Source organism: Bombina bombina, chromosome 3, assembly GCF_027579735.1.
Source record: "Bombina bombina isolate aBomBom1 chromosome 3, aBomBom1.pri, whole genome shotgun sequence".
NCBI lineage: Eukaryota > Metazoa > Chordata > Amphibia > Anura > Bombinatoridae > Bombina > Bombina bombina.
Genome location: NC_069501.1, coordinates 808674022 through 808696981, shown reverse-complemented (window position 1 = coordinate 808696981; position 22960 = coordinate 808674022). Strand labels below are relative to the sequence as shown.

Here is a 22960-nt window from a genome sequence, read left to right as displayed (position 1 = left end):
TGCTGGTGTGGAATGGAGATGAGGATAGTGTTGCAAGTTTCATTGAATATATTAACGAGAATGAGGATAATCTGAAGTTCACTTTTGAACAACACTCATCAAAGATCAAATTCCTTGATATTGAGCTTAATGCACATATTCCCACACATACTATTGACACCAGTATCTATAGGAAGCCCACTAGTGGTAATACTATCTTGAATTTCAAATCATGTCATCCAAAACATGTTCTAAGGGCAATACCTAAGGGCCAATACATTAGAACAAGAAGAATATGTTCTAATGATTTTACCTATCAGGAACAAATTGATATCCTGGATAGTAGGTTATCCCAGTGGGGTTATCCCTCCAAACTTCTTCAGGCTACCAGGGAACAGGTTAATCAGATTCCACGTGCAAATCTTTTGGAATATAAACAAGATGACAGGGTTTCCCCTAAACGTATTGAATGCAGGGACAAGCTAATTTTTAGCACCCCGTACAGCCTTGAATTCCACAAAATCTGTAACCTTATTAGGGAATGTTTACCCATTCTCGCCACCGACCCGTCCTTAGAGAAGGTGGCGAATAATGGCTGTAAATTTGTAGCGTGGAAAGGGATGAATATAGGCAATATTGTGGCCCCCTCACAGTTGCCTGAAAACAAGATACGTACCTGGTTACCACACAGAATGGGTTTAAATAAATGCAAATCTAGAATTTGCAAGACTTGCAACTATGTCATAGGGGGTGACTCATTCTATTCTTCTGTCTCCAACATGAATGATAAAATTAGGCACCACCAAAACTGCAACTCAACATATGTAGTTTATCTTTTGACCTGCAGGGGGTGCCAGATCCAATATGTTGGGAAAACCAAGAGGATGCTCAGAGATAGAGCACTTGAAAACATCAGGGACATTGACAACCCAGATGTCTTCACACCAGTAGCAAAGCATTTTAAAAACATGCACGCAGCAGACTCATCTCTGGCATCTTTTCACGCTATTGATCACATTCCCAGACACAAGAGGGGTGGTGACAGGGAATATAAATTGTGCTATAAAGAAGCACAGTGGATATTCACTCTGCGCACCAGACACCCACTTGGAATAAACATGGAAGCTGACGTTAATTTGTTTATTTAAATCCTTATGTATCATGAGCTCATATGCCTATATACATATTCTTATCCTCCAAGCAAAAATGTACTATTGTTGTATGGGGCATTTGAAAAATAGGCTTCTATATATAACTTTTTTGTGGTTTTTTTGCTATTTTCTATATTGCTATTTATATCTGCCTATTTGTACTTTGTCATAATAAGGTGTTAATAACCTATTAATATCAACAGGAAGGGTTAATATCACATGTGTTTGTAATTTAATTGGAGTATCTGCCTTTAAAAGGCGCATCCAGTGTGTGCAATCAATAGCAGTGAACAAGTGTGGAGGCCCCACACGAAACATGTCTGTTGTTCTTTGCATCACTGGATCTCTTTTCCTGATTTTGTCAGCTGTGTGTTCACATTTTTGGTTTTATGTTACACTGTTCACAATAAAGACTTTTTCTACATTTTAATTTGGAGTCCTTGTGCTTATATGAAGAGGAGTTGCTACGGACCTTTTTTCTTACCTGTACCTCCCAAATTGCTCTGACGATTTGGTCTATACCATATCAGGATATTTTTGGGATTAAGCCCTGTATAAAGTGCTGATGGTATTAACGATTATGAGATATTTAACAAAATATATATTTTTTACAATTGTCTACAAATATATTAACATCAATTTGACTATATGTGTATCATTCTGTTATCATGGAAAAATAAGACAACTCATTTGTTTGTATATATATTTTTACCCATTATTATGACATTTGGTATCTACTGGGGGGTGTGTATCTGGTCCAATTTCTGATTGGTTGTGTATAAATATAAGTATGGCAGCTATGAGAGTTTTGTTTGTATAGCCTGATGAAACAGTGCTGGGACACTGAGAAAAGTGTTGCTGTTATTTTTAGACTGAAGAAACAATGCGGTAACTCCGTAGTTAGGTAAAAAATACAATATTTATTGAAAAATCTTTAAAACAAGAAAAGGAAGCTAGCAGCATGCAAAAAATGGTAAGGCGCAGCACCAGGGCTTACGCGTTTCGGCTAACAAGCCGTAGTCATAGCCTGTTTGTGCTGTGCTCATACCTTATTATTTAAAAGGCAAAAGTGTTTTACAATTGGCTGTCACAAGTTAATTAAAACAAAGAAACGCCTACCATTAATTTAACTCATTCATAACCATGCTGCAAAGAACAGGATCACAGACTAGCTGGTATATAAATATCACACCACAGAATAAATAATAATACAAATATTGAGATAGAAAGAAAATTGGGTTCAGGTTGTACCATATCAAAAACAAATGAAGCATTTGTTATTTTTAACCTTTTAATAAATTGTTTTACTCTCATCTTGCTGCTGAACCATCATTTGAAAACACTCCCCTTCTACCTGGAGGTTTATTTTTATGTTTCCTTGACCTACTGGTTATTTGGCTTGAGCCATCTCACAGATTCATCCTGAACTCTTGCCTCTGCCTATTGTGGGCTTCTCACCCACGATCACAGAACCTGGGATCTCTGAACTCCCCCTGGTGGGACGAGGATACCACCTGTTTCCTGTATCTACACTGAGGTCTACCGGACGACCATTTGGTTCTGGACTGTCTGTATTGCACATTTGTGCTTTTTACCACGCGAGTAGGATTCCTTATCTATACCTATACCCTCTGTGTTACAGTCTGATTTGCACAATGTGGCGCCCTCTATCTCCTTTTCTCTAGATTTTTATAAAAGAAGCTAGAGGACACAGAATGAACAAGGAGGGAGAAAAGGCAGGAGGACCTAAACAGAAGGCACCACCACCTAAAGAACCTTTCTCCCAAAAGAGGTCTCAGCCGAGGCAAAAGTATCAAATTTGTAGAATTTTAAAAAGTATACAGAGAGGACCAAGTAGCCGCCTTGCAAATCTGTTCCACAGAAGCTTCATTTTTGAAAGTCCAAGAAGAAGAGACAGCCCTAGTGGATTGAGCTGTAATTATCTCAGGAGGCTGCTGTCCAGCAGCCTCATAAGCCAACGAATCAGACTTCTCAAAGAGATAGAGTAGTAAAAGTGGCCTTCTGACCCTTACGGTTTCCAGAGAAGGGCAGAAGTCTGTCAAAAATCTTTAGTAGCTTGCAAGTTAAATTTTAGAGCCTGCACAACATCCAAGTTATGTTAAAGACTTTCCTTATGAGAAGAAGGATTAGGACAAAAAGAAGGAACTACAATTTCCTGATTAATGTTTCGATCCGACACTATCTTAGGGAGAAACGCCAATTTAGTACAAAGGACCGCCTTATCTGCATGAAAGATAAGGTAAGGGGAATTACACTGCAGAGGTGAAAGCTCAGAACCTCTGTGGGGGGAAGAAATAGCAAGGAGAAACGTAACCTTCCAAGATATCAATTTGATATCGACAACATGCATCGGCTCAAACCGAGCCTGCTGCAAAACTTTAAGAACTAGGTTAAGGCTCCATGGAGGAGCAACAGGTTTAAACACAGGCCTAATGCGAACCAGGGCCTGAACAAGAGCTTGAACATCTGGTACGTCCGCCAGACGTTTATGCAAAAGGATAGACAGCGCAGAAATATAACCCTTTAGAGTACTGACCGACAAACCCTTCTCCAGGCCATCCTAAAGAAAAGCCAAAATCCGGGGAATCCTCACCCGGCTCCAGGAGAACCTTTTAAATTTGCACAAATAAAGATATTTACGCCATATCTTCTGGTAAATATTACGAGTAACTGGTTTGCGAGCCTGAAGCATAGTCTTAATGACCGGTTCAGAAAAACCACGTCTAGACAGAACTATGTGTTCAATCTCCAAGCAGTCATCTTCAGAGAATCTAGATTGGGATGGAGGAAAGGACCCTGAATAAGAAGGTCCTTCCTCAGAGGTAACCTCCAAGGAGGTAGAGATGACATATGTACCAGATCTGCGAACCAGAAACTGCGAGGCCATGCAGGAGCTATTAGGATCACCAATGCTCTCTCCTGTTTGATACGAGCAATGACTTGTGGAAGGAGAGCAAATGGAGAAAACAGATATGCCAGAGAGAAGTCCAAGGAACCGCTAGACGAGCATCTATCAGAACGGCATGAGGATCTCTTTACCTTGAACTGTACTTTGGAACCTTGGCGTTGTGGCGGGACGCCAACAGATCTAACTCTGGAACTCCCCACCTGAGAGTTAACTGAGAGAACACTTCCGGATGAAGAGCCCAATCCCACGGATGAAAAGTCTGCCTGCTCAGAAAATCCGCCTCCCAGTTGTCCACACATGGGATATGCATGGCAGATAGAAGACAATTGTGAGCTTCCACCCACTGCAGAATGAGAGTCACCTCCTTCATGGTTAAGGAACTCCGAGTTCCTCCCGGGTGGTTGCTATAAGCCACTGAGGTGATGTTGTCCGACTGGAATCTGATAAACCGGGCCAAAGACCTTTGAGGCCATGCTGTCAAGGCATTGAAGATTGCTCGCAACTCCCAAGATGTTTATGGGGAGAGAGGACTCTTCCCAAAACCACAGGCCCTGAGCCTTCAGAGGACTCCAAACCGCTCCCAAGCCTGACAGGCTGGCGTCCATAGTCACAATCTCCCAGGAATGTCTCAGGAAGCAAGTGCACTGAGACAGATGTTCCTCTTTTTAGGGGGTCCAGACTTATCCTTTGTGACAAATCTGAATGGTCTCCATTCCATTCACGGAGCATGCAAAGCTGCAGCGGTCTTAGGTGGAACCAAGCAAAAGGGATGATGTCCATGGATGCAACCATCAGACCAATCACCTCCATGCATTGAGCCATGGATGAGCGAAAGACAGACTGGGGGGAAAGGCAGGAAGCAAGAAGTTTGGATTTTCTGACCTCCGTCAGGAAAATCTTCATGGACATGGAATCTATTATTATCTCTAGGAAACACACAGTTGTAGATGGAATTAGAGAACTCTTTTCCAAATTCACCTTCCACCCGTGGGAACGTAGAAAAGACAACAGCATCTCTGTATGAGATTGAGCAAGTTGAAAAGATGACGCCTGAACCAAGATGTCATCTAGATAAGGCGCCACAGCAATTCCCTGGGATCTGATCACTACCAATAGCGCCCCAGAAACTTTGTGAATATTCTGGGAGCCGTGGCCAGACCAAACGGAAGCACAACAAACTGGTGATGTTCCCTGTGAATGGAAACATGAAGGTCCTTCAGGTCTGTAGTCGTCATAAATTGACCTTCCTGTACCAAAGGAAGAATGGAACGAATAGTTTCCATCTTGAAGGACGGGACCCTGAGGAACTTGTTGAGGCACATGAGATCTAGGATTGGACAAAAAGTTCACTTCTTTTTGGGAACCACAAATAGATTTTAATAAAATCCTAGACCCTGTTCCGATAGAGGGACTGTTACAATAACTCCCAGGGAGGATAGGTCTATTAAGCAATTTAAGAAGGCCTCCTTCTTTACCTGGTTTGAGGATAGTCTTGACAGGAGAAATCTGCCCTTTAGAGGGCAAGACTTGAATCCTATTCTGTAACCCTGGGATACTATGTCCACAGCCAATTGGGACATCATGCATCCAGGCTTGACAAAAAAGAGAAAGCCTGCCCCCCACCTGATACAAACTTGAATCGGGGACGGAACATTCATGCTGATTTAGAGTCAGCGGAAGGCTTCTTGTTCTGCTTTAACTAATTCCAGGGCTGACTGGATTTCCAAGAGGACCAGGTTTGGTCTGGTTTTGCAGAGGAAGAAGATGACTTACAGTATGTCCCTTAAAGTTGCAAAAGAAACGAAAATTAGAAGTCTGACGACCCCTAGGTCTATTCTTCTTATCCTGAGACAGGAAAGAACCCTTTCCACCCATAATTTCTGAAATCATCTCCGCCAGACCTGGTCCAAACAGAGTTTTACCCTTATAGGGTAAAGCCAAAAACTTGGCCTTAGAAGAAACATCAGGCGACCAGGACTTTAACCACAAAGCCCTGCGTGCTAGTACAGTGAAGCTAGACATCTTAGCTCCTAGTCTTATTATCTGCATATTGGCATCACAGATAAAGATATTCACCAGTTTGAGAGCCTTGATCCAATCTTGGATCTCCTCTACATTTTTTTTAAAAACAGGGGAAGGGGAAAAAGGAACACCTGGATTATCCCATTCCTGAGTTATAATTTCAGACATCTTCCTAGGAACAGGAAAAAATATCTTCTGAAGATGTGGAATCATAAACTCTATCCAGTTTAGAAGACTTTGTGGGGTTGACAACAACCGAAGGTTCAGAGTCGTCTAAAGTAGCTAGAACCTCCTTCAGTAATAATTAAATTTACCTCTTCAGATACTGAAGATTTTTCTACCAAAGTGTCAGAATCTGAGATTTCATCTTCAGAATATACTAAAGTATGCTCCTCATCAGACAAATGAGAAAGGATGACCAGAGCAGATTTAGAGGGGTCAGAAGCCTTAATAGCAGACAAATGTTTAGATTTCCTCTTACGCTTACCGGAAGTAGGGAACGCAGACAAAGCCACCGATACCGCAGAAGTTATCTGCGCGGCAAAATCCCCTGGCAAATATACACCCCCAGGAGGTGGTTGAGAGGACACGCAAGGCACTGTATTTGAAACTGATAAGGCTTGGGACGTTTGAGGAGAAAGCTGAGGCATATCTAGAACAGCTATATCCTGAGAGACATTAGGTTCACAAGGGGTTAATTTATCCTTATATTTTAAGGTCTTAGCTAAGCAACTTAAACTAAATTGCATAGGCAGCACAATTGGGACTTCTAAGCAAAGCAAACATTTATCCATGTTTAATGAAGACTCTTTTTCAGATTCCATTGTAAATAATGATACCTTTCAAAATAAAATCTTTTATTATAAACAGAAGTAAATGAATACATTTTTTGAAAAAACTCAGAAATAAATTTATCCAAAAAAAAAAGAAAAGAAAAAAGCACCTGTCACTTTAATATAAAAATCTTCAGAGTGACTGAGGCTCCTACCGGAGACGATAACCCACAAGTAAGGGAACTCCCCAGATGAGTTGATTTATATACAAGGTCAGATTAGCAATCCGATCGTGAGAAAGAAAATCGCAACAGTCCAGGCTCAGTGACTGACTAAACTCCACTCCTCACACACACGGAAGAGCTGAGAGTCACATGAGTGGGCTGTGTGAAAATTGAAACTGTGCCACAAAACTTTGAAATAGGCGCGCATTAAAAAACGGCTCAAAGTATAAAAACCTAACGGAGCCGTAACAGCCTTATAAAGTTCAGACTAAATAACGATTCTTTCAATCCGTTAAACAAAAGTGCCCCTTGCCATATGCTGTGTTCAATAAAAGTTAGATGTAAAAACTTTCCACACAGTTTGTATAATCAGAAGCCCACAGTTTATATTAACCCCTTAGACTCTCTCGCCAGTGTTTAGCATAAATATAGCCTGCAAATATGCCCCCCCAAAAAATTTTTTTTATCTAAGACCACTTAGATAATTTATGTTCCAAATTTGATCCACTAGAGGTTTTACCTCTAAAGTGTTATCCTTCAGAACCTAGAAGGAAAATGCACTTACCTGTGGATCCAGCTGCAGGGCAGGTAACAGCTACATTGGTGTGAACAGTACTCCACTCCCCGTCAGGAACCTGTAGTAAAAGAAAGAACAGAGTAACTAACTCTGGCTTTCTACCAAGGGGTAGTAAAATGTTAGAAGTAAAGCAAAGACTTTCTTGCCGCCTTCTAACTGCTAAAAGTCACCACTTCTTTTACTCAAAAGATTGACGTGGACACAGCTAGACCCCAATCCTTGCTTGCAGGGAAAATACCCATAAAAGGATCACAATCTTCAAAAACCAACTTTGCACAACCTCCATTGACAGAGGCAAAGAGAATGACTGGGGGTTATGGGTAAGGCAGTTACACTTAACAGTTTTGCTGGGGTGCTCTTTGCCTCCTCCTGCTGGCCAGGAGTTGAACATCCCACTAGTAATTGAAATGACGTTGTGGACTCTCCATGTCATAGGAAAGAAAGCTAAATGATCAGCAAATAGAACTCATTTATTTAAAAAACCAGATTGTATCAAGCACATTCTACTATTTTGTATTAGTGGCGGCATTGAAGGTGAAAGAATATTAGCTTAATTTGGGTCTCTCTTGGTTACAAAGCTACTCCTATTTTAACTTTCTCTAGTATTTGTTGATCATTATGTAGGACTGAAATTGAGTCGTTAACCATATTACAAATCATATAACACTGAAGAAAACCATTGAAATTAATGTTTGCTTTTCAAAATATGGAAGTTTATAATTTCTGGAATCATTATGATTAGTCCTTTCTGCATCCAAGACCTGGTTCCACACAAAAACAAGCCTTGAACAGAGCAAACTCTACTAAAGTCAATTGATAACTTTATCACTTTTCCTTGGGGTTAGCATGTATTAAATGACTCAAGTGTGCTAAGATTACTTGTAGGATTGTACGCCATGATGTTGGCACTGATTGTGATTATCACAGGGCAAAGCTAAAAAAAAATAACAGAGTTTTGTATAACTTGATCAGTAAAATTTAAACTCATTCTGATTTAAATGACACAGAACCAATTCAGACATTTAAATAGATCCCTTCCAATTAATCAGGAGGTCATATCCTACCTAAAGTTAGAAATGTCATACTTACATAGGATGTAATAATAAAATGCTCTAAAACATTAGAACATTTTCATTTTATAATTTGATGTCCCTGTATACATTAATAATTCAAATACAACTGTATAATAAATATGGAAAAATTATAAACATAACATACCTTGGGGGTTGATTCTTCTGTAACAAGTACCAACAGCCAGAAAACGGCATAATACATACACTGGAAAGCTGGGAGAACAAGCTGAAAATAAAGCATAGCATGTTAAGGAAAGTGGGCATAGAGAATATATATTGTGGGCCAGATTACGAGTTCTATTTAGAGCTTTCAGTCGTGCGTAAAAACACCATCAAAAGTAAACCTTTAACACACATGGGTTAGCGTGTTACAAATTGAAAGTAAAAGGTTTGTGCACAAGTGAAAGCCATTGCGCACTAACTTAAGAACTTCGGATATCACGACCGCACTAACGTCTTCTTCCCATAGACTTCAGTGGAGCCCTTACCATTTACACAAGGTCTTCAGTCACGCTAACCCAAAAAGCGCAAATTTACGGCCAGATTACAAGTTTTGCGTTAGAAGCTATACGGTGCTAACGAGCAGTTTTTTCTCACCGCTCACTTACCTGTAGTGCTGGTATTACGGGTTTTTACAAACCCGGCGTTAAAAGGCAAGAAGTGAGCGTAGAGCAAAATTGTGCTCCTTACCGCACTTCAATACCAGCACTGCTTAAGTCAGCGGTGAGCTGATCGTACGTGCTCGTGCAAGATTTCCCCATAGGGATCAACGGGGAGAGCCGGCTGAGAAAAAGTCTAACACCTGCCAAAAAGCAGCGTAAAACTCAGTAACGCAGCCCCATTGATTCCTATGGGGAAACTAAAGTTATGTTTACACCTAACACCCTAACATGAACCCCGAGTCTAAACACCCCTAATCTTACACTTATTAACCCCTAATCTGCCGCCCCCGACATCGCCGACACCTACATTATACTTATTAACCCCTAATAGTCCGCTCCGGACACCGCCGCCACCTACATTATATTTATTAACCCCTAATCGGCTGCCACCAACATCGCCGCCACCTACATTATATTTATTTACCCCTAATCTCCCTCTCCCAATGTCGCCGCAACCTACCTACACTTATTAACCCCTAATCTGCCGCCCCCGACATCGCCGACACCTACATTATACTTATTAACCCCTAATCGTCCGCTCCGGAAACCGCCGCCACCTACATTATATTTATTAACCCCTAATCGGCTGCCCCCAACATCGCCGCCACCTACATTATATTTATTAACCCCTAATCTCCCTCTCCCAATGTCGCCGCAACCTACCTACATTTATTAACCCCTAATCTGCCACCCCCAACGTTGCCGCCACTATAATAAACATATTAACCCCTAAACCACCGTACTCCCGCCTCGCAAACATTAGTTAAATATTATTAACCCCTAATCTGCCGTCCCTAACATCACCACCACCTACCTACATTTATTAACCCCTAATCTGCCGCCCCCAACATCGCCGCCACTATACTAAATGTATTAACCCCTAAACCTAACCCTAACCCTAACACCCCCTAACTTAAATAGAATTACAATAAATCTAAATAAATATTAATATTATTACCTAAATAATTTCTATTTAAAACGAAATACTTACCTGTAAAATAAACCCTAAGCTAGCTACAATATAACTAATAGTTACATTGTAGGTATCTTAGGGTTTATTTTTATTTTACAGGCAAGTTTGTATTTATTTTAACTAGGTAGAATAGTTATTAAATAGTTATTAACTATTTAATAACTACATAGCTAAAATAAATACAAAAGTACCTGTAAAATAAAACCTAATCTAAGTTACACTAACACCTAACACTACACTACAATTAAATATATTAACTAAATTAAAAACAATTAAATAAATTAAATTAAATTAGCTAAATTACAAAAAAACACAAACACTAAATTACAGAAAATAAAAAACAAATTACAGATCTTTAAACTAATTACACCTAATCTAATAGCCCTATCAAAATACCCCCCCCCCCAAAAAAAAAATAAAAAAGAAACCCTAGCCTTAACTAAACTATCAATAGCCCTTAAAAGGGCCTTTTGCGGGGCATTGCCCCAAAGTAAACAGCTCTCTTACCTGTAAAAAAAAATACAAACAACCCCCCAACAGTAAAACCCACCACCCACACAACCAACCCCCCAAATAAAATACTAACTAAAAACAACTAAGCTCCCCATTGCCCTGAAAAGGGCATTTGGATGGACATTGCCCTTAAAAGGGCAGTTAGCTCTATTGCAGGCCCAAACCAAACCTAAAAATAAAACCCACCCAATACACCCTTAAAAAAACCTAACACTAACCCCCTGAAGATCGACTTACAGTTCTGAAGACCGGACATCCATCCTCAAGGAAGCGGCAGAAGTCTTCATCCAACCGGGCCAAAGTCCTCAACGAAGCCGGGAGAAGTCTTCATCCAAGCCGGGTGAAGTGGTCCTCCAGACAGGCAGAAGTCTTCATCCAGACGGCATCTTCTATCTTCAGCCATCCGCCACAGAGCGGGTCCATCTTCAAGACATCCAACGCGGAGCATCCTCTTCATTCGGAGTCTTCTTACTGAATGACGGTACCTTTAAGTGATGGCATCCAAGATGGTGTCCCTTAGATTCCGATTGGCTGATTGGAACAGCCAATAGAATGCCAGCTCAATCCTATTGGCTGATTAGATCAGCCAATAGAATTGAACTTCAATCCTATTGGCTGATTGCATCAGCCAATAGGATTTTTTCTACCTTAATTCTGATTGGCTGATAGAATTCTATCAGCCAATCGGAATCTAAGGGACGCCATCTTGGATGACATCACTTAAAGGTGCTGTCATTCAGTAAGAAGACTCTGGATGAAGAGGATGCTCCGCGTCGGATGTCTTGAAGATTGACACGCTCCGCGGCGGATGGATGAAGATAGAAGATGCCGTCTGGATGAAGACTTCTGCCCGTCTGGAGGACCACTTCGCCCGTCTTGGATGAAGACTTCTCCCGGCTTCGTTGAGGACTTTGGCCCGGTTGGATGAAGACTTCTGCCGCTTCCTTGAGGATGGATGTCCGGTCTTCAGAACTGTAAGTCGATCTTCAGGGGGTTAGTGTTAGGTTTTTTTAAGGGTGTATTGCGTGGGTTTTATTTTTAGGTTAGGGTTTGGGCCTGCAATAGAGCTAACTGCCTTTTAAGGGCAATGCCCATCCAAATGCCCTTTTCAGGGCAATGGGGAGCTTAGTTTTTTTTAGTTAGTATTTTATTTGGGGGTTGGTTGTGTGGGTGGTGGGTTTTACTGTTGGGGGGTTGTTTGTATTTTTTTTTTTTACAGGTAAAAGAGCTGATTACTTTGGGGCAATGCCCCGCAAAGGCCTTTTTTAAGGGCTATTGATAGTTTAGTTTAGGCTAGGCTAGGAGTTTTTTTATTTAGGGGGGTGGTTATATTGATAGGGCTATTAGATTAGGTGTAATTAGTTTAAAGATCTATAATTAGTTTTTTATTTTCTGTAATTTAGTGTTTGTTTTTTGTAATTTAGCTAATTTAATTTATTTTATTTTTTTTAATTTAGTTAGTTGATTTAATTGTAGTGTAGTGTTAGGTGTTAGTGTAACTTAGGTTAGGTTTTATTTTACAGGTACTTTTGTATTTATTTTAGCTATGTAGTTATTAAATAGTTAATAACTATTTAATAACTATTCTACCTAGTTAAAATAAATACAAATTTTCCTGTAAAATAAAAATAAACCCTAAGATAGCTACAATGTAACTATTAGTTATATTGTAGCTAGCATAGGGTTTATTTTACAGGTAAGTATTTAGTTTTAAATAGGAATTATTTAGGTAATAATATTAATATTTATTTAGATTTATTGTAATTCTATTTAAGTTAGGGGGGGTTAGGGTTAGAATTAGGTTTAGGGGTTAATACATTTAGTATAGTGGCTGCGACGTTGGGGGGCAGAAGATTAGGGGTTAATAAATGTAGGTAGGTGGCGGCGATGTTAGGGACTGCAGATTAGGGGTTAATAATATTTAAATAGTGTTTGCGAGGCGGGAGTGCGGCGGATTAGGAGTTATTATGTTAATTATAGTGGCGGCGACGTTGGCAGCAGATTAGGGGTTAATAAATGTAGGCAGGTGGTGGTGACATTGGGGGAGGGAGATTAGGGGTTAATAAATATAATGTAGGTGTTGGTGATGTTGGGGGCAGCAGATTAGGGGTTAATAAGAATAATGTAGGTGGCGGCGATGTTAGGGATAACAGATTAGGGGTTAATATTATTTAACTAGTGTTTGTGAGGCGGGAGTGCGACGGATTAGGGGTTAATATGTTTATTCTAGTGGCGGCGATGTCCGGAGCGGCAGATTAGGGGTTAAAAAACAGAATTTATGCTTACCTGATAAATTACTTTCTCCAACGGTGTGTCCGGTCCACGGCGTCATCCTTACTTGTGGGAATATCTCTTCCCCAACAGGAAATGGCAAAGAGTCCCAGCAAAGCTGGCCATATAGTCCCTCCTAGGCTCCGCCCACCCCAGTCATTCGACCGACGGACAGGAGGAAAATATAGGAGAAACCATAGGGTGCCGTGGTGACTGTAGTTAGAGAAAATAATTAATCAAACCTGATTAAAAAACCAGGGCGGGCCGTGGACCGGACACACCGGTGGAGAAAGTAATTTATCAGGTAAGCATAAATTCTGTTTTCTCCAACATTGGTGTGTCCGGTCCACGGCGTCATCCTTACTTGTGGGAACCAATACCAAAGCTTTAGGACACGGATGAAGGGAGGGAGCAAATCAGGTTACCTAAACAGAAGGCACCACGGCTTGCAAAACCTTTCTCCCAAAAATAGCCTCCGAAGAAGCAAAAGTATCAAATTTGTAAAATTTGGCAAAAGTGTGCAGTGAAGACCAAGTCGCTGCCTTACATATCTGATCAACAGAAGCCTCGTTCTTGAAGGCCCATGTGGAAGCCACAGCCCTAGTAGAGTGAGCTGTGATTCTTTCAGGAGGCTGCCGTCCGGCAGTCTCGTAAGCCAATCGGATGATGCTTTTAAGCCAAAAGGAAAGAGAGGTAGAAGTCGCTTTTTGACCTCTCCTCTTACCAGAATAGACGACAAACAGAGAAGATGTTTGTCTGAACTCTTTTGTAGCTTCTAAATAGAATTTTAGAGCACGGACAACATCCAAATTGTGTAGCAAACGTTCCTTCTTTGAAACTGGATTCGGACACAAAGAAGGTACAACTATCTCCTGGTTAATATTTTTGTTGGAAACAACCTTTGGAAGAAAACCAGGCTTAGTACGCAAAACAACCTTATCTGAATGGAACACCAGATAGGGCGGAGTACACTGCAGAGCAGATAGCTCAGAAACTCTTCTAGCAGAAGAAATAGCAACCAAAAACAAAACTTTCCAAGATAACAACTTAATATCTATGGAATGTAAAGGTTCAAACGGAACCCCTTGGAGAACTGAAAGAACTAGATTTAAACTCCATGGAGGAGTCAAAGGTCTGTAAACAGGCTTGATCCTAACCAGAGCCTGAACAAATGCTTGAACATCTGGCACAGCTGCCAGTCGTTTGTGTAGTAAGACAGATAAAGCAGAAATCTGTCCCTTTAGAGAACTCGCTGATAATCCTTTATCCAAACCTTAATGTAGAAAAGAAAGGATCTTAGGAATTTTGATCTTATTCCATGGGAATCCCTTGGATTCACACCAGCAGATATATCTTTTCCATATTTTATGGTAAATCTTTCTAGTTACCGGTTTTCTGGCTTGAACCAGAGTATCTATCACAGAATCTGAAAACCCACGCTTTGATAGAATCAAGCGTTCAATTTCCAAGCCGTCAGCTGGAGGGAGACCAGATTTGGATGTTTGAATGGACCCTGAACAAGAAGGTCCTGTCTCAAAGGTAGCTTCCATGGTGGAACCGATGACATATTCACCAGGTCTGCATACCAAGTCCTGCGTGGCCACGCAGGAGCTATCAAAATCACCGAGGCCCTCTCCTGCTTGATCCTGGCTACCAGCCTGGGAATGAGAGGAAACGGTGGAAACACATAAGCTAGGTTGAAGGACCAAGGCGCTACTAGTGCATCCACTAGAGTCGCCTTGGGATCCCTGGATCTGGACCCGTAGCAAGGAACCTTGAAGTTCTGACGAGACGCCATCAGATCCATGTCTGGAATGCCCCATAATTGAGTTAATTGGGCAAAGATCTCCGGGTGAAGTTCCCACTCCCCCGGATGGAATGTCTGACAACTCAGATAATCCGCCTCCCAGTTTTCCACTCCTGGGATGTGGATCGCAGATAGGTGGCAGGAGTGATTCTCTGCCCATTCTATTATTTTGGTCACTTCTCTCATCGCCAGGGAACTCCTTGTTCCCCCCTGATGATTGATATAAGCAACAGTCGTCATGTTGTCTGATTGGAATCTTATGAATCTGGCCTTTGCTAGTTGAGGCCAAGCCGTGAGAGCATTGAATATCGCTCTCAGTTCCAGAATGTTTATCGGGAGGAGAGACTCTTCCCGAGACCAAAGTCCCTGAGCTTTCAGGGATTCCCAGACCGCTCCCCAGCCCACTAGACTGGCGTCGGTCGTGACGATGACCCACTCTGGTCTGCGGAAGCTCATTCCCTGGGACAGGTGGTCCAGGGTTAGCCACCAACGGAGTGAGTCTCTGGTCTTCTGATCTACTTGAATCACTGGAGACAAGTCTGTATAGTCCCCATTCCACTGTTTCAGCATGCACAGTTGTAATGGTCTTAGATGAATTCGCGCAAAAGGAACTATGTCCATTGCTGCAACCATCAACCCTACTACTTCCATGCACTGAGCTACGGAAGGACGAGGAATAGAATGAAGAACTTGACAAGCGTTTAGAAGTTTTGACTTTCTGACTTCTGTCAGGAAAATCCTCATTTCTAAAGAATCTATTATTGTTCCCAAGAAGGGAACTCTTGTCGACGGAGACAGGGAACTTTTTTCTATGCTCACCTTCCATCCGTGAGATCTGAGAAAGGCCAGAACGATGTCTGTGTGAGCCTTTGCCTTTGAAAGAGACGACGCTTGTATTAGAATATCGTCCAAGTACGGTACTACTGCAATGCCCCTTGGTCTCAGAACCGCTAGAAGGGACCCGAGTACCTTTGTAAAAATCCTTGGAGCAGTGGCTAACCCGAATGGGAGAGCCACAAACTGGTAATGTTTGTCCAGAAAGGCGAACCTTAGGAACTGATGATGTTCTTTGTGGATAGGAATATGAAGATACGCATCCTTTAGATCCACAGTAGTCATAAATTGACCTTCCTGGATTGTAGGTAGAATCGTTCGAATGGTTTCCATTTTGAACGATGGTACTCTGAGAAATTTGTTTAGGATCTTTAAATCCAGAATTGGTCTGAAAGTTCCCTCTTTCTTGGGAACTACAAACAGATTTGAGTAAAATCCCATTCCTTGTTCCGCCGATGGAACTGGGTGTATCACTCCCATCTTTAACAGGTCTTCTACACAATGTAAGAATGCCTGTCTCTTTATTTGGTTTGAGGATAAGTGAGACATATGGAACCTTCCCCTTGGGGGTAGTTCCTTGAATTCCAGAAGATAACCCTGAGAAACTATTTCTAGTGTCCAGGGATCCTGAACATCTCTTGCCCAAGCCCGAGCAAAGAGAGAGAGTCTGCCCCCTACTAGATCCGGTCCCGGATCGGGGGCTACTCCTTCATGCTGTTTTGTTAGCAGCAGCAGGCTTCTTGGCCTGCTTACCCTTGTTCCAGCCTTGCATCGGTTTCCAGGCTGGTTTGGTTTGTGAAGCATTACCTTCTTGCTTAGAGGATGCAGAATTAGAGGCCGGTCCGTTCCTGAAGTTACGAAAGGAACGAAAATTAGACTTATTCTTGGCTTTGAAAGGCCTATCTTGTGGGAGGGGGTGGCCCTTTCCCCCAGTGATGTCTGAGATAATCTCTTTCAATTCTGGCCCAAAGAGAGTTTTACCCTTGAAGGGAATACTAAGCAATTTTGTCTTGGATGATACATCCGCTGACCAAGACTTTAGCCAAAGCGCTCTGCGCGCCACAATTGCAAACCCTGAATTTTTCGCCGCTAATCTAGCTAATTGCAAAGCGGCATCTAAAATAAAAGAATTAGCCAACTTGAGTGCGTGAACTCTGTCCATAACCTCCTCATACGGAGTCTCTCTACTGAGCGACTTTTCTAGTTCCTCGAACCAGAACCACGCTGCTGTAGTGACAGGAACAATGCACGAAATGGGTTGCAGGAGGTAACCTTGCTGTACAAAAATCTTTTTAAGCAAACCCTCCAATTTTTTATCCATAGGATCTTTGAAAGCACAATTATCCTTGATAGGAATATTAGTGCGCTTGTTTAGAGTAGAAACTGCCCCCTCGACCTTAGGGACTGTCTGCCATAAGTCCTTTCTGGGGTCGACCATAGGAAATAATTTCTTAAATATAGGAGGGGGGACAAAAGGTATGCCGGGCTTCTCCCACTCCTTATTCACTATGTCCACCACCCGCTTGGGTATAGGAAAAGCGCCGGGGTGCACCGGAACCTCTAGGAACTTGTCCATCTTGCATAATTTTTCTGGAATGACCAGGTTGTCACAATCATCCAGAGTAGATAACACCTCCTTAAGCAGTGCGCAGAGATGCTCTAATTTAAATTTAAATGTCACAACATCAGGTTCAGCCTGTTGAGAAATTTTTCCTGAATCTGAAATTTCCCCATCTGACAAAACCTCCCTCATGGCCCCTTCAGATTGGTGTGAGGGTATGACAGAGCAATTATCATCAGCGCCCTCCTGCTCTTCAGTGTTTAAAACAGAGCAATCGCGCTTTCTCTGATATGCAGGCATTTTGGATAAAATATTTGCTATGGAGTTATCCATTACTGCCGTCAATTGTTGCATAGTAATAAGCATTGGCGCGCTAAAAGTGCTAGGGGCCTCCTGCGTGGGCAAAACTGGTGTAGACACAGAAGGAGATGATGTAGAACTATGTCTACTCCCTTCATCTGATGAAACATCTTGGGCAATTTTACTATCTGTGGCAGTACTGTCCTTACTTTGTTTGGACGCTATGGCACAATTATCACATAATTTTGAAGGGGGAGACACATTGACTTTCATACATATAGAACATAGCTTATCTGAAGGTACAGACATGTTAAACAGGCTTAAACTTGTCAATAAAGCACAAAAACCGTTTTAAAACAAAACCGTTACTGTCTCTTTAAATTTTAAACAGAGCACACTTTATTACTGAATATGTGAAAAAGTATGAAGGAATTGTTCAAATTGTTCACCACAGTGTCTTAAAGCATTCAAAGTATTGCACACCAATTTTCAGAGCTTTAACCCTTAAAATAACGAAACCGGAGCCGGTTACAGTTTTAACCCCTCTACAGTCCCAGCTACAGCCTTTGCTGCGACTCTACCAAACCCAGGGGGGAATACGATATCAAAAGAAGCCTTCTAGGAACTTTTCCAACTACTTTCAGATCCTCACACATGCATCTGCATGTCTTGCTCTCAAAAGTAACTGCGCAGTAATGGCGCGAAAATGAGGCTCAGCCTACAACTGGGAAGGCCCTTCCTGACTGAAAAGGTGTCTAACACAGTGCCTGACGTTAAAAAACGTTCCCCAAGTTTATAAGTGTGAATAACAAGCATAAACATGAATAAAATGCCCAAATAAAGCAATCGATTTTGCCCATAAAAGTGTCTACCAGTTTTATAGCCCATAATAAGCCCTTTATTCTGTTTGAGACTAAGAAAATGGCTTACCGGTCCCCATGAGGGGAAATGACAGCCTTCCAGCATTACACAGTCTTGTTAGAAATATGGCTAGTCATACCTTAAGCAGAAAAGTCTGCTAACTGTTTCCCCCAACTGAAGTTACTTCATCTCAACAGTCCTATGTGGAAACAGCAAACGATTTTAGTTACTGTCTGCTAAAATCATCTTCCTCTCAAACAGAACTCTTCATCTTTTTCTGTTCAGAGTAAATAGTACATACCAGCACTATTTTAAAATAACAAACTCTTGATAGTAGAATAAAAAACTACAACTAAACACCACATACTCTTAACCATCTCCGTGGAGATGTTGCCTGTGCAACGGCAAAGAGAATGACTGGGGTGGGCGGAGCCTAGGAGGGACTATATGGCCAGCTTTGCTGGGACTCTTTGCCATTTCCTGTTGGGGAAGAGATATTCCCACAAGTAAGGATGACGCCGTGGACCGGACACACCAATGTTGGAGAAATGTTATTATAGTGTTTGCAATGCGGGAGGGCCTCGGTTTAGGGGTTAATAGGTAGTTTATGGGTGTTAGTGTACTTTTTAGCACTTTAGTTATGGGTTTTATGCTACGGCGTTGTACCATAAAACTCTTAACTACTGACTTTAAAGGGCGTTAGGGATCTTGGAGGTAGAGGGTGTACCGCTCACTTTTTGGCCTCCCAGGACAGAGTTGTTTTGCGGTAAGGCCAAAGAAGTGTGCGGTGCCCCTAAACCTGCAAGACTCGTAATAGCAGCGGTAGTGAAAAAGCAGCGTTAGGACCTGTCAACGCTGCTTTTTCAGCCTAACGCACAACTCGTAATCTAGCCGTTAGTTTGTACTTGTGCGGTTGTGTTTACTTTCAACTTGTAATATGAGCGCAAGTTAACAAGGGCACAATATTTTAATATTGTGCACTCTAATATGAATGTGCCACTTGTAATCTAGCCCTTTATGTTTTTGTCTGAAATGTGGTGTGAGTACCGATATATAGAAACTGAATCAATCAAGACATATTACCAATATGATAAATTACATATATTATTTTTTGACTTTAGGAAATGTTTGGAGAAGAAATACCAGTGTTGAGCGCTCTCATTATCAGTAATAAAATGAAAACAATATTTACCTGAACAGGCAAACATTGGTGCTCAGCATCAAAGAGTAAGAGCTGAGAAGTCCTCTGATACAAATTCCACTGGGAAAGATTATGGGCACTGTAAAAAAAAATAGCATTTTATTATATAATATTATTATTACAGTATATTATTAAATAAAAAAAATAAAAAATTTAGAATTAACATATGGTAGAGTACATAATTTAAACAATCATTTTCCCCTTCTGGGGAAATCTAAAACGGTCACTAAGATAGCATGTGACTGTGTGCAACTGTCTATGTGCGTCATCAAAAGGTTTTACTACAATTCTTACTACAGAGTGAATATGTATGTGGATCAGGAGATAGCTCACTTGTGAAATGCTGCTAGCCTTCTTAAAACACAGGACATTGGATGTACATCTTCTGCAGTCAGTGTCTCTTCTCCCTGATCCAGTAATGAAAATGATGAGAGCTGTGATTAGTACTACATTTAAGCAGATACAAACAGTATTCATGGACAGCAAAATTGCATCATATTTCATTAAATGAGAATGGTTAGTTAGTGCCAAACTGTGCACAAAGCATTATTCAATTGGATGTCTAAGCTTTTGTATAGCAGAACTGTTGCTTCAAGAATTTCAAGGTAATTAAATATACATTTTTACTTGAAAGGCAAAAAACTGGGAAGGTTAATACTGAGTCCAGGCTCACCTCTTGTAAGATATCATTAAGCATTTGGTCTAAGGTATCCACAAGATCATCTATCAACTGTCTCATGCTCAGCTGAACCCGGGTGTGATTGGACAGGTCTTCTTTACAAAGACTGCTGTAAGCTTTGGAACAAGCCTCTAGCACCAGTGGGTCTGAGTGTTCCACAACTATGTGTCTAATCTGCTTCAGCAAGCTCTCCAATTGCTGCAAATCAAAAGACACATTTAATTGAGCTTTTACTGTCTTTAGTTCTTTATTAATTACAATTTAATTGAGCTTTTACTTTATTAATTAAGTCACCTGACTAGACATTGATGACATAAAAACATTAAGGACCAATTCTAAACAAATTAATCATAGTTGACCTATGATTAATTTGTTTAGAATTGGCCAAATAGCAAATTAAAATAAAATTAAATAAAACAAACTCTAATGAGCTGGTTGTTTGTTTGCTTGTTTGTTATTTGATTTGTTTATTTATCAGTCAAAATGGCAATTGTCTACAAAATAATTAAATGTCTGCAAGAGTAATCACAGCATGTATGTTCCAATTATTCCAATGAATGTGCTGGCTAGGTGAGAGAAAGTAACCTCTGGCAGCTAGCCATTTCAGCCTTGAACTATGGGGTGAAGTTGTATTGTGGAATACTCTTCACTACCAGAATGTAGTGGATATGTTTTGTTGTCAAATTTAAGGCCTATGAATTAAAAAATAAATACAATACAATTGTGGACTGGGGCAGTAGGACACCCTCCAAGCTTCATTCACAGCCTCCTCCCCTTTCTTAGTATCCCATAAAATGAAAATGGCAGTCCCTTTCAGTAATTTATGACACGTGTACATTTTTATTGTGGGTTTAATATAAAAGTTCAATACACAGGACACACTATATGTACAACAAAATGCTCTAATATTACAACTGTAATAATACCGTAAACTAAACTATTAATCAATTTCTTACATTTTGTAAGCATGCCTGTCATTTGCAAAAGGACAGCCTGATATTTATTTAAGATTTAATCTGAGAATAAACTATTGGCAGATTCATGGACCTTTTAGTTCTTATTTGCCATGAAATATAATGTATGTTTCTACATTAAAATATGTCTATTTAGTGGGGCTCTTCAGAGAACCTGGGGATAACATATACAGTGTTAACGGTTGCACAAATCTGGCTTAAAGGGACATGAAACCCAAAATGTTGCTTTAATGATTCAGATATAGCATAGAATTTTAAACAACTTTCCAATTTAGTTTTATTATCAAGTTTGCTTCTTTGTATCCATTGTTTAAGGAGCAACAATACACTACTGGGACCTAGGTGAAAAGATCTGGTGAGACAGTGGCAAGAGGCAAACATGAGCCTACCTATGAATGCTTTTCAACAAAGGATTCCAAGAGAAAAAAACTATTAGATAATAGAAGAAAATTGTTTAAAATCACATGGTCTATCTGAATCATGAAAGTTTAATTTGGACTTTACTGTCCCCTTAGCCATCAGCATTTCAATTAGTTAACGGTGGACTCATAAAATATTTTGTATTTCAATGGCAGTATTTTCTGTATTTATTGCCACCTAAGAAGATAGCAGAGACTTGGAGAAATTGTCTGTATTTAAAAAAACCCATATAGCTATATTTGCTAAGTGCTTTATACATGAGTATTGCTGAGAAACTGTGCTCTTTATGTTGATTTTATTAAATATGGCCTAGATTTGGAGTTTGGCGTTAGCCGTGAAAACCAGCGTTAGAGGCCCCTAACGCTGGTTTCTTACGGACTCTGGTATTTCGAGTTCAGTTACCGACACTCAAAAAACACCTAACGCTCAAATTTCTACCGACACCTCAGAACCAGTAGTAAACATATACCGACAAAATAAACATCCACGAATCACAAAACAAATATTACACAAACTACACTTACACTCATACAAACACTACACTATATTTATTTTTAATATTTAATAATTTTTCATCAAAATACAAAGGATTAAAGTTGCGAGATCTCACAACAACAACACAAATCCATTTTCCCATTGACTTACATTGACACATGGGAAAAGACCCTCATATACCTACATCTAACTAATAACATTATCACAAACATACACTCATCGATGAATACAAACAATATACACCACATGACATACAAAAAATATTTATTTAGCACAAAAAGAACACGATTTAGTTACTTTTTCACACAAGCTCATGACGTCACTCACTTTACGAGGAAAACCAGTCTTAGAAAAAAAAAATGACCAATTTTTAGAGCCTCCATTGACTTCTATTGGGAAGACGTGCTCGTGCACGCGAAACCCTCATTTCCCTAACGCACGCAAATAGCGTAGACAGAAAAACTCCAAATACCAGCGCTAGAAAAGACATGATTTCATGCGTTAGACCCAGCTATGATAAATAGATCAAGAAATGACTATTTCCCTATGGTGGATTTATGGATTTTACTGTTTGAATATTCACAACACCATTAAATTGTTTCAGACTTTTATATTACATCAACTACAAATCAACATCACTAGTAACAAAATTTTATTTAAAAAAATATTACATTTAAACGG

The 22960-nt window shown here is 40.4% G+C and overlaps 1 protein-coding gene across 1 annotated transcript in view; it reads right to left on the bottom strand.

The window, feature by feature from the left end:
* LOC128652530 (cohesin subunit SA-2) overlaps positions 1-22960 on the bottom strand; it is an 851571-nt gene that overhangs the window by 480983 nt on the left and 347628 nt on the right. Inside the window, exons 11-14 of the mRNA XM_053705464.1 lie at positions 20385-20588; positions 20045-20118; positions 19703-19790; positions 8874-8954 (exon numbers count right to left, since the gene is read on the bottom strand). Of these exons, the coding sequence (XP_053561439.1) occupies positions 8874-8954; positions 19703-19790; positions 20045-20118; positions 20385-20588 (447 nt within the window). The remainder of the gene's footprint in view (positions 1-8873; positions 8955-19702; positions 19791-20044; positions 20119-20384; positions 20589-22960) is intronic.